Below are 14,194 nucleotides of genomic sequence, written 5' to 3' on the forward strand. Positions count from 1 at the left end.
AGGTTACCTGACCATGGTATCTACCATGCTTTCAAATTCTGCATGTTTCTTCACTCTAACCTTGTTGAATGTGTACCATCAGGAGATAATTCAGTTTTACTACATTTACAGCTGCTATTTACAAATTGTAAAAATTTATGCTGTTGTAAAATTAAACTTCAATATAGTCTACAACAATAAAAAAAGGTCTCACAATACTGTTAGAATATTCTAGGACTCGATATTAATGTGCTGTAAATAAGTCTATAGACTGTAGGATCTGAGGTTTTCATAGCGTTGAGTCAGAAGACAGCAACCTTCAGGTCTATAGACATTAAGACAGAACAAAGTTCTTGTTTCAAGTGCTGGGAATCCTGTGACTAATCAGTTTTATTATTACAGTATCCACAATCAGTCGCACAGTGCTATAACTGCAGAACCTGGGTAAACCACTTTTTTACAATATATCAATTTTGTAGTCCTTACATTTTATGTTGACATTAAATAAAATATTAACATCTAATACAAAATAAAGCAGAATTGTGCAGGAACACTGGTGTAATTTCAGGGCTATATGTTAAATGACATAAACAAGACAAGACTAATATTGGGGTAATCAAAAGTATAGTTTTTGAAACAACCACCATGGAGAGGCATCAAAATGGTTAGTAAAGGAAAAAAAATTTGCAACCATAATAATCTTTTATTATAAGTTTGTCAACTACAATAATTCCTTCTTACTAGCATAATATAACAATTCACATATAAATAGACTCTAAATGCATTTCTCCCACTTAACAAAAGTTAATCAATGAAAGTACTGTGGCAACCACTGAAAACATTTAACTAGTAATCAAAGGTTAATAAAATTGCAGGTGTATGTAGTTTTTCTCTATAAAATTGCAATGGCAGCAAAAATATGATTTCGTGTAAAATTTTTCACACAAATAAGAGAAAGGAATTCCTGAAAATATACTACATTTCCTCCACAAATCTTCCTTGTGTTAAATGTAACAATTTGTATAAAAAAAATTTGAGTATTCTAACAGGTGTTTCTATCAACAAACTGACTTGCTCAAGGGTGGTACAATGGTTGTTACAAATGCTACCATTCCTGCTATCAGTTGGAAGTGGAAATGGTGTGTCTGATCAAAATGTGGACAAGTACTTTTGTAAGGAAGAAATATATTTTGTAATAATAGGAAGATGGGGTCAGCAGTGGCCGTGCGTTCTGAGGCGTGGGTCTTGTGCTGCTTGGTCGCGGGGACCATAGGTTCGAATCCCACTCATGCCATGGATGTTTTTCTGTGTTGTGCTGTCCTGTAAATAGGTAGAGGCCTTGCGACGGGAGTCCTACTGAATGACCATAGATCAAGCCAACTAAAAAGTTGGGGACCCGTAAAGGGTACCGGAAAATGTAGAAAACATTGTTAAACCAGAAAAGAAGAATAATAATAGGAAGATACTATTCACTGTACTTCTATGGAAGTTTCCATACCTCACTGAGTTATGAAAGAATGTAGTGTTGTGACATGCTGCTAAGCAAAAACATGCTGTTTCTTCACAGGAATGATAAAATTGATAATGTAATGAATTCTTCTCAGGCTACCAACCATTTAGGTGGTTTAATTTAGAAAAAAAAAAAGTGTTTTCTCCATTAAACCACCTTACATGGTTGGTAGCCTGAGAAGAATTCATTATACTGAGCTGTGGTCTCCTCTGCATAGATCTCAATAAACAAATACTTCAATTCCAATTGCTTGCAGCAGCTACTATAAACTCGTGGTGAGTATAGTGATTTTACTGGCAAATAATTTACAGTGAACCTTCACTGTGAATTATATATCCGTAGCATCTTTCAGGACGTTTCATTGCAAAGATATCTATTTTCATTGAAACGTAAATCATTTACAATAACAACAAACTGAAAAATACCTCTCTATACCTCATTATTTGCTGTTGAATTGCCAAATACTAGTCAGTCACATCATTATCTTTCAGAGCATCAGAACCACCATTACATACCTGGAACCTGGGTCTGATTTTTCTTGTTTTAATTATATACCACTGTTACCAGACAAATTAATATAAAAAACTATAACCATGGAAGAATCACATTAAACTGAAAGATAATTACAAATTACCAAAAGAGTATATTCCCATATCCTTACCGTCAATATATAAACAGCTGAATACGTGGTATTGGTATTATAGTTCAGTTTGTCAGTACCACCAATTTTAGTTTTCAGTCTGGTCACTTCGATAGATATGCGTGAATGATCCCAAAGACTATTCTATATGAAAATAAAGCCTTTGAAAATAATAAAAATACTCATAAATCATCTAAAAATGGGAGAAATCACAGACATCTGGGTGCAGCAGTTCCTGATTGTTACAAAGAAAACCAATTTACCTTATGATGAGACACACACACACAACATAGCAAAAGAACATTTGTTACTACTTTACATTATAAGTAACTCAGTGACTCAATATTCCTGAAGGCCATTAACAGAAGGTCCTTTCATCACTGTATTGAGCACGATGGCTGCATTAAGATTCTGCTGTCCTCTCGAAGTATTCCTTCTCCACAAGTTTGCACAGATCAATTAGGTTAGAGTAGCCTCTCACAATGCTTGCAAACCGGTTATTGGGCAGTGGAGTGGTCAGAATTGTGAACAGATGACCAAACACTAGAGCATCCAATTCAGTCGGTCTGCAACACGATAATGGATAATATGTGAAGTACGTTCCACTTTTCGCTGCAAAACTACTGTGTGTTAATGTGCAAAAGTTATAGGTGGGAGTGAATTCCAAATACATCTTCAAGCAGAGTTTCACACGAAAATTTGCCAACTGGATTCACAACCACCTCTGAACCCACGGCTCCACTCAAGAAACGCCTTCAACCAGGATACTATTCATTTGCTGACAAACTAACTCCATGGAGAAGAGTTCTTGAGAAACTAACAGTATGCTTAGCTAGTCAAGAAATTGTCCACCTTTTGTGGAGCCCACAACTGGTCCCTGTCCTGAGCCAGATAAATTCAATCCACACCTACCAAACCCATTTCCCTATTACCTACTTTGATACCATCATTCCATCTATGCCCAGGTCTTCCAAATGGTCTCTTCTCTTCAGGTTTTCCAACCAAAATGTTGAGCACAATTCTTATCTTCCCCAGATCTGCTACATGCCCTGCCCATCTCATCCTCCTTGCTGTGATCTTCCTAATAATATTAGTGAAGAGTGTAAATTATGGAGTTCCTCATTATGCAGTTTTCTCCACCCTCCTGTCACATATCTGTCTTAGGTCCAAATATTTTCCTAAGCACCCTGTTCTCAAACACCCTCAATCTATGTCCTTCCCTTAACCTGAGAGATCAGGATTTACATTCATACAAAACAAGGGAAAAATTATACTTCAGAATATTTGAATCTTTGCTTTTAGACAGCAGACAGGAAAACAAAACTGTATGGTGGCAGGCAATCCCTGAATTTATCTTGTTCTTAAATTCTTTATGAATGGGATACAGTCATTTATAAATATTTTAACTTTCCATAGTTTTAAAGGAACAGAAACTTAGTTTTCTCTGTGTTTACTTCCATAGACCTCAAGAATTGCTGCATCAACAAAAATTAATGTGTCTACGAAGTTCCTTTAGCTTCAAACCAAATCTATGTCCTGGAGCTGTGCTGTGTAGTACAAAATGAATTACCATGAAACAAGGTACAACTATACAGTGGGATTCGTCCTGTTTCCAATGCCTTCAAACTGCAGTCAGCTGCTGAAGGACAGGAAGGAAAACACATCTGAAGAAGTGTCTAACACACAGAAATGCATGTCTGAAGGTAAGGTTACAGTGAAGATTTCTGTTTTCTGGGTTGTTGTGCTGTGTAGTCTGGTCAATGTTAACCAACTTTTCAGAGGTCATACTGCCTCCGTCATCAGGGCGATGAATATGCCAATAGGGTGTGTGGGGCAACAACCCAGAAGACAGAAATCTTCATACTCACCGCTGTAAAAAACCTCAAATCTTACATAAGGTTACAGTGTTTTACAATTGCGCAATGACTTGGTATTCAAACCCAAACCATAAGTATTATAAGTACCACACAATCTGAAGATGCAACAATTTTTCATATGGATCTGACATATTTATTTAAATACTAAGCCAACAGTTTGAAGAAATGACTAACTGGTACTGCTTATTTCATCCACAGCTTCTCCGTAAAGTGGGAAAGAAGTGTAACTAATTAGCCAGCATCAGTCAACTACAGTTACATAAATCACAATAGTAGGTCACTGAAAAGTCACTATAAACATCTACAATGCATTTATAAATTATGTTTATCACCAAGTTATATAAGAGGTCATTGTTTTTTTTTTCATGTCCAGTACACACCATTCAGCATGGTGTGCATTGGTGGTTAGCAGGATTCATGACCCATCAGTACATGGGTTCGATCGGGACCGCGACATTTAACGCTCCTGCTGTGACCCTTTTTGCGAGATGATGATGAAAGTGGAGTAATTGTTGGGATGACACAGAGAAACCCTGGAGGAAAACTCTGTGATGCCTAGACTACAGCCTTGCCCAACACAAGAGAGGTCATTGTGAAATGTCACTAACAAATATCAGCAAGGAGCCTGTAAGTTGTTTTATCAGCTCACAATCTAGGATCCTAAATCAGAATATGGCTGTCTTCTAGGCTACAATACCATATATGGTAAAAGTTTACCTATGTTTAAGAGTTCCTTGCTGCCTCATCATCAGGCATGAGTGACTGCACACAAATGCATGTGCACATGCACAGTGTTTGTGTCTGATGGTAAACAAAATAAAATGTTTTGCAATACAAATTCCCCAAGTAAACCACAAACTAGCTCACCTGTCGCCAAAGAAGTACGGCTGATTTCCAAGTCTCACTGACAGTGCATTGCAACAGTTCTCAACCTCCTGGTACACCTGTGTATACAAACATGTTCACCAGCTTATTTATACTTTATTTAACGACATTTTTCCAGTGGCTCAGATTCAAGTAGCGTCAAGTGAGAAGATGATAATGAATAATGAATTGGAAAGGATGTGGAAGGAAGCAGTCATGGCCTAATTTAAGGTACTATCCTGGCATATGCCTGGAGGAACTGAGGAAAATCATGAGAAAAAAAACAGGATAGCTGGTCTCCGGACCAAGATTTGAAACCGGGACACCCAAACATGAAGCAGTAGTTAGCCAGCCGACTCTAGATTACTTGGTAGATTTGTAGACCAGTAACTCTTTATTATCTAAAGGTACTACTTAGCTACAAATGACATGACAGAATGACTATATAATTTTGAAAGGAAAAGGTTTTGGGCAGAAGCTGTCATGACCTACTTTAAGAAACTATCCTGCATTCACATCAAAGATCTGGCAAACAAACCCCATTAAAACCCTATCAGGATAGCGTGCGATTCAACAGAAACCATATACAAGTCAAAAGCATTTCCACTTGACCTACCTACTCGGGTCACTTAGGGATGTACGGTTCTAACACATGCATAATTTTACCAAGTGAGCTGAGATCTACTTTTGTCTAAAGAACATACACCATGCATTATGAACAGTTAACAAAAAATTTATTGCAAAATATTTATCACAGTTTCATTTTTAATTACTCAAGCATCTTTTCTTTCACAGCATCAAACAGAACACTACTGTGCAATTGTTTGGATTCCAACTTAATTAGCTGTTTTCATCAATCCTTTCAACAGAATTATGGAACAGTATGCTAAATGTGCCATAATCAATCAATTCCAATTCATTGTTTATGTTCAGTACTCGTTGCATGACGAACAACCTCTGTAGCTGAGACAGTGATTTAAATAACCTGTGAATCTCTGACCAATGTTATCCTGTAATTTCTCTTTTGGAGTTACATAACCTCTGCATTTATTAAATAAAATAAGGAACAAGATTCAAACTGTACTTGAAGATAAAAATGATGTATAAGTTACCTCATCCAATGTTTTGTGTGCCCAGCCCAAAACTCCAAGCTTCTTCACGACCTGGCTACGCTTCTGCCAGACGATGACATGATTCAGCGGCCATGGCAGCACAGACCCAAAGCGTGGTTTTGTTACTTCTTGCAGTGTTGTTTTGTCACACCATGTTATATATAACTGCAACATGTTATATCTAATACCATCACGATTCACCTGTTTTAATACCGACCCCACACTACAATATATATATATATACATACATACACTGATGGCCCACAGAACTACATGCAGTAGCACACTTCCCTGTAACTCAGATAAAGGATGGAAAATATATAACAGTGATTTGGAAAGTGGACAAGACACTACATCTGTAAGTTACATTATGTTAAGTTTCAGTTCCTATCAGTTCTAGTTTTGCCTAGGACAAACTAGTTAGATATTGGGTATTTCTGGTAACATACAAGCATAAGAGTTTTGAAATATGAAGATTATTAGACCCCATTTCGGCGTAGATCAGTCAGCACAGCGATTGGCCACAGACTGGACAACCAGGGTTCGATCCCCGACGGGGGCACAGGATTTTTCCTCTAGCCTCTGTATCTAGACTGGCTCTGGGGCCCACCCAGCCTCCTATCCGGTGAATACCAGGTTCCATTTCCAGGGGTACAGCATGGCCAGGGCGTAGTGCTGACCACTCATCTCCACCTAGTGTTGAGGTTAACAATGAGTAGGAGCTATAACCCCCCCCCCCCCCCCCCCCCGAGCCTACATGGCATATAGTGGGACAACTTCTTATATTGTGCTGTATAACTTCTCTGTTGACATCCTACCATTTGGATTAGAAACCTGAGAAACAGATTCCTTCACCTTATCAGCTGGACAGACATCAGAAACTTGAGCAGGGACAACCTGAAGATGTTAGAAAAAAAATAATGGAAACAGAATCATCATAATAAAAAATTATGACTCACCTCAGCATTGGCAAGAACTGTATTGACAAGGGACATGTAAGCTCTCATATCTGCCTTCTGCGCATTGTCCATCTTGTCAGACAAGCTAATGCCCTGGAAAGACACAGCTTCATGTTAATCAATTGCTGAATCTAATTGTGACAAAACCTATTAATATCTCCATTAAAAACAACAATTTTCCATAAGAAATGTAATGTTACATAACTTGTAAGTACCCAAAATTTGAGGGGGAAAACCTTTATCATCACAAGATAAAATTGCAAAAATAAGTGACAGCCAATAGGCATTGAGAATTATTCCTATTTTCTTATGAATGTTCTCTCATCTTCTTATAGTGTTATAAAAGTTCTCATGATTGGCAAAAAATAGTATGCCAAAATACAAGAACCAGTGCATGGTACAAATACCCCAAATTAAGTTTTTCCCTGGAAAATCTGCCATGTAGTGTCAGTGAACAGAAGAAACATATTTTTAGGAGTATGCTTCTTGTCACTATTATTTTCTGAAGTAGGTATTGCTCATATATTACTCCTATCTAACACAACCATTTTGTGCATGGTTTATTTATCTCACTGGTGAAGGAAACAGTAACCTCCTTCAAAACAATGTCAAAATCTACCAGACTACACAGCGCTACATTCCAGAAAACAGCAATCTTCAACTGTCACTTCATACTGAGATTAATTCTAATTATGATGTTATAAGTAATCTAACACTGAATTGCTATAACTGGTAACACTGCAGTTGTAGGAGAAGTGTGAATGGAATACCGCAAAATAACAAACTACAGTGGAAGATGGGATGAAAGATACGGGAAGCCATGCCCGCTTCTTCAGTTTTGATATTTCTTTACCTTGTTGTTGACAAAAGAAATAATTGGATCCAATTCAGCAATAAGAAAAGCACCACACTTGATAAATGGCACACGACCTAGAACCAAAACACACCGTACCTGCATATCACTTCTCGAGATATGAACATACAATTAAGATACGTGAAACGAAAAATAACATTTAAAGTTTAGTTTACCTGATGGTGACATGTATTCTGCATTGCTCCTTTGTTCGACTTCAAAATCCAGGCCACACATCTTCAGAAATGTCTGCACTGCAAGACAATTTGCATTGTCTGGCAATAATATTTGTTCTACTTCGTACGGCTGGAATAACTTCACGTCTTGGGGCCATGGCTCATGAGCTGGAATAGAATTGCCTGTTCTGTCTAAAACAACATATGTCGATCCTATATACTGAGAACGAGATACTTAGAAGTAATTATAAACTAACATACCTCCAAGTTCTAAAGCCAAAGATTCTGTCAATAACACGGAAGGCATCTTAATTTGAACCACTAACAAGCAACAACCAAAACATGCAAATTACATATGTTGGTACACTTAAAATCTTGTTATTGTTGTGTAAGTGGTGCCCCTGTAAGTACGTTCAGAAACTGTGAATCGAGTAAGATGTTCAGAGAAAAGAAACGAGCGCGTTTTACCAAAAATATATGTACATGACGTCTAATAACAAGTTCCTTGTTTATAATCAAAATTTAAAGATGGCTGTCTTCTGGCGGCCTTAGATTACGAAGATTCTTCCGACGTTATTTCGTAGATGGATACTAGCACGTAGAACATTTATTTAGACTTCAATCTTTTGATATATTACAGCTAATTCACTTTGGATTTCTTTATTTTTGTTCATACGCCCTTCCCCTAGAGCAGGGAAACTCAACTTTTTCGCTGGCGTACCACTAATTCTAAATTAACACATTAAATATACCACCAACCAAATTCGTTCAGGGAAAACTTATTTATGTTAATATTGATTTTCTTTCTTTGTTCGCGTACCTCTCAACATTGGCTCGCGTACCATAGGTTGAGAAATGCTGCCCTAGAGGACAGGTACGGTCAATACCCCACAGTAAGTTCCCTTCAGAATATGTCAGTTCTGAAATTTACCTATACAGCTGGAGATCCATTTGATATCAGTAGTGACCCCTACCGATCCTAACAAAAATGAACCTGTAAGCACATAAACGCTAGGATACGCGAACGCTTGTGATCACTAGAGCACAAGTGTAATTGAACGCGCCCTTAAGCTTCCTTTGTAGAAGGATACAATATGTCGAAGAGAGGTGAGGTTATTAATTTCCGTTATTTAATCTGTAATTATCTAGACTAATGTCGACACTGCAGGCGAATCATGTGATTAAAATGAAGGATGAAATATTATTTAGTTTGTCTGTATTACATAACAAGTATATATACTTTTGCATATAATGTTTATTTATGGGTTTGTTAATGATTAAATTTTAGGACGTGGTGGCTCCGCAGGAGCAAAATTTAGGATATCATTGGGCCTTCCAGTTGGAGCGGTCATTAACTGTGCAGACAACACGGGTAAGTAGATTTGCGTAAAGTATTCCAACATTGTATTTAAATTACTGGCCTGCTGTAAATGCTTTTAGTTAAGGCTCTAGAAATCTTACGCGTTTCGGCAGAAACCTTTTGCATTTTAAAGGAACTTGCGGCCTTTATCATGCAGGTATTTGCACCAAATTCCACACCTCAAACTGTCAGCATGTGCTCCTAAGGACATGTGCCAAAACTAGTATTGATTGGTTGAATAAATATCAGCATCGATCATTATTAACTGCTAAAATTAAACAATATAATATGTCAATCCACGCAACTGTTTTGGGGTTTATTCAGTTGTGAATTATACCATATATTTGGATCAGAACAGGATCATCTTCAGGTCATGTACGATTCTCTTGATTGTTGAAGTTCATGTGAATATGATAATACAACATTAGTAGTTGAAATGGTTATACTATTGGATAGAATATATTACTGTTAAAATTAAATTAAGATTGAAATTAAAATAACTTGTTCAATTGATAAAAATTCAAGTACAAGGATCCTTCGTTACATTTAGGTATATGTAAAACATTAAATTATAAATTGATGTCTTCTGTTGTTGTATATATATGTTATGGCACAGGCTGTCTTCTTCAGAAATATCCTCTTTGAAACTCGGTGTACTGTGGCTATGCGTCAAATTCTGGACGCTTAAGTGTGCGCATGAATCCTTGAGTTATTCTTTATTTGTTGTGCATCAAGGTCTCCACATGGTGCTGCTGGCTTTAAAATCTAGCCAGCAGCCCCATAATACAAGCTTTCACAGTGACAAAGTATAATGAATTCCAATCAGGCTACCAGCCATGTGAGATGGTTTAATGGAGAAAACACCTCTCCATTAAACCACCTTACATAATTGGTAGCCAGACAGGAATTCATTGTAATTAGAATTATGCCTTATTTACACAGATGCACATATCAGAAGTATTTTGATGAATTTGGTATGGTCATCATGCCATTAGGAGATCTCAGTAGCCAGATTTTCATTTGCAATTTCATCTGCCATGCACTGATAATTGGAGATTCTTGCTTCTGAAAGATTGCTTTATGCAAAATCAAAAGTTGATGCAATATTATCACTAGTCTCTTTCAAGCCACATTGTATACTAGGGAAATGTGTGAAGAATCCAACAAGTTTTTAATATGTAATTTTACATGCTTCAAAAACTCTTGCATCAGGTGTGTATGAAGAACCTCGCCATGAAACAGTTAATACAGTACAGTTCAAGACTTGCCCAGTGATAAGGTCTATTTAGTATTGCACTTTCAGGTGTATTAATAATCATGATGGCGAAATCAGTGGTCTTATGAGTTAAATGGGGATTTGAGTCTCCAGGAATATTTAGTGGAAGTACTGTAGTGAACAAGATTGTATGAATAATTATTTGGAAGATATTAGTAATTAATAAGTTGTGACAGTGTTGAGGAAATCACAAAATGCTTTGTAGCATTGCCATTATGACAGTGAACATTTCATTATTACAGGTGCCAAGAACTTGTATGTAATTGCTGTGCAGGGAGTAAAGGGTCGCTTGAACCGTTTGCCAGCAGCAGGCTCTGGTGACATGATTGTGGCCACTGTGAAGAAGGGCAAGCCTGAGCTCAGGAAAAAGGGTAAAGTTTTTCATTTTATTAAAGATGTTCATAGTGACACATATGTAAGCAAAGAGCCACTGATCTCTAGAAAGCATCCCAGCATGCTTGTGAGGAGTGTCTTGTCATTGCATTGCACAGTGGTGCCCATCCCCGTCACTCACACTTTCTGGGACACCCGGAGCTTCATGCACAGGAATGTGTTTGATATCCCCTGTACAACCCAAACCTGTCACTGACTTCCATGTTTTGCCCCTTCAAGAAAGTGTTAAAGGGCTGTAGATTGAGGTTTGATGAAGATGTCAATGCTAGAGCATCAATGGGACACCTGCCTCAACTCCTATTGGATCTGTTCTCAACAGCCGTTCTCTTTTGTCCAAAACAATCCCTGAACAGGTTTTCTTTGACCAACCCACATATTTACCCTCTTTGGTACTTGTGGGTTATCGGGACACATCGCTTTAAAAATAGGTTAGGTTAATGTGTGTGGATAAATGACATACTTGAAATTTATTGTTGTAACAACCTGTTGCCAGAGGCCAAGATTCACTTATAGATTTTAGAATCGTTTTAAAAATATCGCCGTTATCATTTGTACACCGCCACATGAACTCGGATAAATATGAATCCAGATGATGTCGTGCCGTGCCTCTCAGTGTTTCATTCTGCCACTTAGCTGATCCCCATAATCTCTCTATTGTTTTGGTGTGTGCACCGGATTCCGGATCAACAAAGTTGTATCGATGGTTCAATCCAAGTCCAGATATTCGACTCACGTTTTGTGTCCTGATAACCAACAAATACCCCCTCTTTTATTTTCTGATTATAAGAAACATTATAAAGCCCTTTCTTATGGAAGACAATCATCTTCAGACTAACTGCCGTGAAAACCTCACAACCTTCTTTCCTAGTGCTTGCGTCATACTTATTGCTGTATTAACTCTGGGAAACAATTCCATGAAGCCAGAGCTCATGAGGAACCATGATTATAATCCCAAGTTCTTTGATTGTTGGCTTATGTGGGAACAATGAGTTCAGTGATGAACCACTTCAGCATGTCAGATGTTTCTTAAGCTAATGTAGCTGTTGTTTTTCATTCATTTAGCAGTTCCTGCTATGAATGCACTTATAAATTCATTGTTTTGAGTGTATGCATAAAAGCATGTAATGAGCTGGGTAGCTCAGTCAGTATAGTGACCAGGGTTTGATACCTGACAGGGGCAGAGAATTTTTCTTCTAGCCTCTGCGTCCAGACTGACTGAGGCTTGACCAGCCTCCTATACAATGGGGGGGGGGGGGTGTTCAAAAGCGGCTGGGGCGTGACGCTGACCACTCACCCCTATCTAGTGCTTAGGTTAAGAATGAGTAGGAGCTATACCCCCCCCCCCCCCCCCAAGCACCTACGTGGCATATAGTGGGACAGCTTTACTTTATTTACATGAAAGCATATAAAGTTTTATAACATGAGTTGGTAGGTGTCTGTAGTATCTTTCAGTAGAATTGGTGGCTTCTCTTTGTGAGTGATCAATCATCTCATAGGTGGTTTGATTTTTTGCATGAAAATGCGTTAAACAAAACATTCACTGGAAACCAGCATTCCACAATGCTATGTTTGGCACCACTGTATATTGTTTCCTTGCTTCATTCCTCCACTTCTGCTTCCTTCCAAGCCACAAATTTGGTGAAGGTCTCAGCTGCCACTTCCACTGAAAAACTTTATAATGAACTGAGAGGTCACTGCCTGTTTCCAGCCCTGGCTTTGTATCTTCATCCTACTTCATTTTAGTATTTTAAGTCTGCCTGTTTATGTACTTTAAGAACCTAGTAGCCATATGATCCTGAGGTTTTCACAAGTCACAGTTTTACAGTGGATTTCAGTTGCAAACTAACTAGATGGCTCACAGAACCCAAAGGTTCATCACCGAACTCACCAATCAATGTCCTCCACTGGACCCTGTCCTGGGCCAACAAAATCTAGTCTCTTTCAACTCCTTTCTCCCATAGATCCCCCCTGAGATTATCCTTCCATCTACATCAAGGTTTTTATGAAAACTATTTCTTCTTGGAATACTTTTCAGTAATGCCTGCAGTAGTAATCAGGCAACGCAAGCCATTCCGCAGGAAGGATGGTGTCTTCATCTACTTTGAAGACAATGCAGGTGTTATTGTAAACAACAAAGGAGAAATGAAAGGTAAGGTAAAACAAAGTAATCCTTAGATTTGAAGCAGTGAATAGACCTCTTTCTTGTTCTGTTCATAATTTGTGATCTGATGGCATAAATTTAGAATTGCTATGTAGTGAAAAATTGAGTAACCATGTGTACCCTAATCCATATTGATTATACATGTAGATTGGTAACTTCAGTAAGAAAGTCCTGTATTGTACATAGTAAACAGTCATTTTCTAAACACCTATACAATTCTCTTGCAGGTAGTGCCATTACAGGTCCTGTTGCTAAGGAATGTGCAGATCTGTGGCCAAGGATTGCTTCAAATGCAAGCAGTATTGCTTGACTTCCCATGTTGTACACAAAAAATTCTGTATAAAGAGCTAATCATATACTTGTGGTTTGTGTATTATCACTTGTCCTTGCAGTCCCATCTCATCACCAGTAACATGATACAGTTTATTTTGATGATGAATTTCTTACTGTGTAATATTTATTACAATTTCTCCACCATTTGAAGTGGCTTTTTGCCATAGCTAGCTGCTGTCTTGGATAGAGAAAATTGAGGTGAATGATTTATTCACAACAGCAATGAAATATGACTGGCTTGCATGACGTACAGGTAGCCCTAGATTTGCGCCAATTTTTAAACCAGAAAGTTAAGAAGTGAAACAAATATAATTTACCATTATAAAACGTTTTACAATGTTTCTCGTGCTGCTTCTTATACTAAATCGTAATTGTTACATCGCTGATTTTGAAAAAATTATAAATACAGTCATCTCTGCAATTACGTATGTTTTGTTAACGCGAATTTCCTCCAATGAATCGGTAATTGTTAGTGAAATGCAAACTTTTGCATATGCGAGTTTGCTGTTACGCAATTTCACTCCTGGCACTTTAAACTTTCAAAGGACTAATTTAATCTGTGCAGAATGCAACTATCGCATAACAGCAGAGATGACTGTACACATCAGTCACATGAAAGAATCACAGTCAATTGCGGGGACCAACAAATTGCCAATTATCTGAATAAAATATATTTTTTAATTTCCTTTTATTTTATTTGC

At 37.7% G+C, this 14,194-nt stretch overlaps 2 protein-coding genes across 5 annotated transcripts; one reads left to right on the forward strand and one right to left on the reverse strand.

Annotated features, from left to right (window-relative positions):
• Positions 1-662: 662 nt before the first annotated feature.
• LOC110840293 (metaxin-2) lies at positions 663-8,484 on the reverse strand. Of its 4 annotated transcripts, none has more exons than XM_022085214.2 (7): positions 8,232-8,478; positions 7,971-8,153; positions 7,795-7,871; positions 6,942-7,034; positions 5,983-6,147; positions 4,874-4,950; positions 663-2,695 (listed from the first exon to the last, which is right to left on the reverse strand). In XM_022085214.2, exons 1-7 carry the CDS (start codon positions 8,275-8,277, stop codon positions 2,533-2,535), a joined length of 804 nt encoding a protein of 267 aa, XP_021940906.1. In that variant the 5' UTR covers positions 8,278-8,478; the 3' UTR covers positions 663-2,532. The 4 variants fall into 4 exon arrangements, with proteins under 4 accessions (XP_021940906.1, XP_021940905.1, XP_021940907.1 ...); XM_022085213.2 differs by having other exon boundaries at positions 7,971-8,162; XM_022085215.2 differs by having other exon boundaries at positions 7,971-8,138; positions 8,232-8,466.
• Positions 8,485-8,935: 451 nt separating this feature from the next.
• On the forward strand, positions 8,936-13,518 carry RpL23 (ribosomal protein L23). The gene is made up of 5 exons (XM_022085216.1): positions 8,936-9,077; positions 9,259-9,342; positions 10,849-10,977; positions 13,035-13,148; positions 13,388-13,518. Exons 1-5 carry the CDS (start codon positions 9,065-9,067, stop codon positions 13,468-13,470), a joined length of 423 nt encoding a protein of 140 aa, XP_021940908.1. The 5' UTR covers positions 8,936-9,064; the 3' UTR covers positions 13,471-13,518.
• The last annotated feature ends 676 nt before the right edge of the window (positions 13,519-14,194 follow it).

The sequence above is a fragment of the Zootermopsis nevadensis genome, unplaced genomic scaffold (genome assembly GCF_977971745.1).
Source record: "Zootermopsis nevadensis isolate Lab colony 2312 unplaced genomic scaffold, Znev_1.0 Znev_ptg000019l, whole genome shotgun sequence".
NCBI lineage: Eukaryota > Metazoa > Arthropoda > Insecta > Blattodea > Termopsidae > Zootermopsis > Zootermopsis nevadensis.

Coding starts and splice junctions, on each gene's coding strand:
- LOC110840293 (XM_022085213.2), bottom strand. CDS start 8,277: ATGCCTTCCGTGTTATTGACAGAATCTTTGGCTTTAGAACTTGGAG. Junction 8,163..8,231: donor TTTGGCTTTAGAACTTGGAG/GTATGTTAGTTT, acceptor ATGTTGTTTTAG/ACAGAACAGGCAATTCTATT. Junction 7,872..7,970: donor AGAATACATGTCACCATCAG/GTAAACTAAACT, acceptor TTTTGGTTCTAG/GTCGTGTGCCATTTATCAAG.
- RpL23 (XM_022085216.1), top strand. Junction 9,343..10,848: donor TAACTGTGCAGACAACACGG/GTAAGTAGATTT, acceptor TCATTATTACAG/GTGCCAAGAACTTGTATGTA. Junction 10,978..13,034: donor GCCTGAGCTCAGGAAAAAGG/GTAAAGTTTTTC, acceptor AATACTTTTCAG/TAATGCCTGCAGTAGTAATC.